The following is an 812-nucleotide window of genomic DNA, read 5'->3' on the forward strand; positions in this document are numbered from 1 at the left end:
TCAACTCCAATCCTCCCAAGTAAGCCCTTTGTTTCTCCCCCAATGCTCAATCCAAAGAAATCCCAACACTTTTATCTCCTCCACCAAGCTTGATATCTGAGTCGGGCTCCCTCTATGAACCATAGCATTTCTTTTTTTCCACAAACACTACGTCGCAACCAAACACACCGCATGAAACACTGAGGGTTTATCCTTCTTAAACGTCGAGTATTTATGGTTTCCCAACAAGTCACGAAAGCTAAACAAAAGAAAGAAGGCACCTTACACCATTGGGCAAGTACGCTCCACATAGACTGTGCGAGACCACAAGAGATGAACACATGTTCAACCGTTTCCTCTACCTCCCCACAAAACGGACACATATTCGAGGCCACCGCGATATTTCTTCTAACCAAAGCATCAAAAGTTGGTAACCGACCCAACAACGCCCTCCAAGCCACAAAACTAACTTTTTTCGGGACCAAGCGGTTCCACTCGAAATTATAATCAGGCGCAACATAAGAATTCAATATGACCATTTCCTTCACACCTCTAACGGAAAATCCTCCTCATAAGTCCACATAACAACATCCTCCTCATTATTAAGTATCACCCCTTGGCAAATCTGAAGCAACCCTCTCAACTCCTCAACCTCTTCCACCCCAGTCGGCTCTCTAGACCAATCCCATTGACCGCATATCCAACCGTCAATCATGAACAACCGATCTGTTACATTACACCCTTTAGACTTTTCCAACCCAAAAAGTTTTGGAAACCGAACACCCAACGATCCTGACCCGGTCCAATTGTCTAACCAAAACCACGTCTTTCTA

At 44.7% G+C, this 812-nt stretch overlaps 1 protein-coding gene across 1 annotated transcript; it reads right to left on the minus strand.

The window, feature by feature from the left end:
- On the minus strand, positions 1-518 carry LOC143598620 (uncharacterized). The gene is made up of 2 exons (XM_077076790.1): positions 261-518; positions 1-147 (listed from the first exon to the last, which is right to left on the minus strand). Exons 1-2 carry the CDS (start codon positions 516-518, stop codon positions 1-3), a joined length of 405 nt encoding a protein of 134 aa, XP_076932905.1.
- Positions 519-812: the final 294 nt, after the last annotated feature.

This window comes from Bidens hawaiensis, unplaced genomic scaffold (assembly GCF_021521415.1).
Source record: "Bidens hawaiensis isolate Kalapana, Puna unplaced genomic scaffold, B.hawaiensis_p1.1 tig00001904_1, whole genome shotgun sequence".
In the NCBI taxonomy this organism is placed as follows: domain Eukaryota; kingdom Viridiplantae; phylum Streptophyta; class Magnoliopsida; order Asterales; family Asteraceae; genus Bidens; species Bidens hawaiensis.

What these genes read in the sequence shown, in the direction of transcription:
- LOC143598620 (XM_077076790.1), bottom strand. Translation starts at nt 518, where the DNA reads ATGGTCATATTGAATTCTTATGTTGCGCCTGATTATAATTTCGAGTGG. An exon ending in TACTTGCCCAATGGTGTAAG is followed by an intron (nt 148 to 260) that starts GTGCCTTCTTTC and finishes GTTGCGACGTAG; the next exon opens with TGTTTGTGGAAAAAAAGAAA.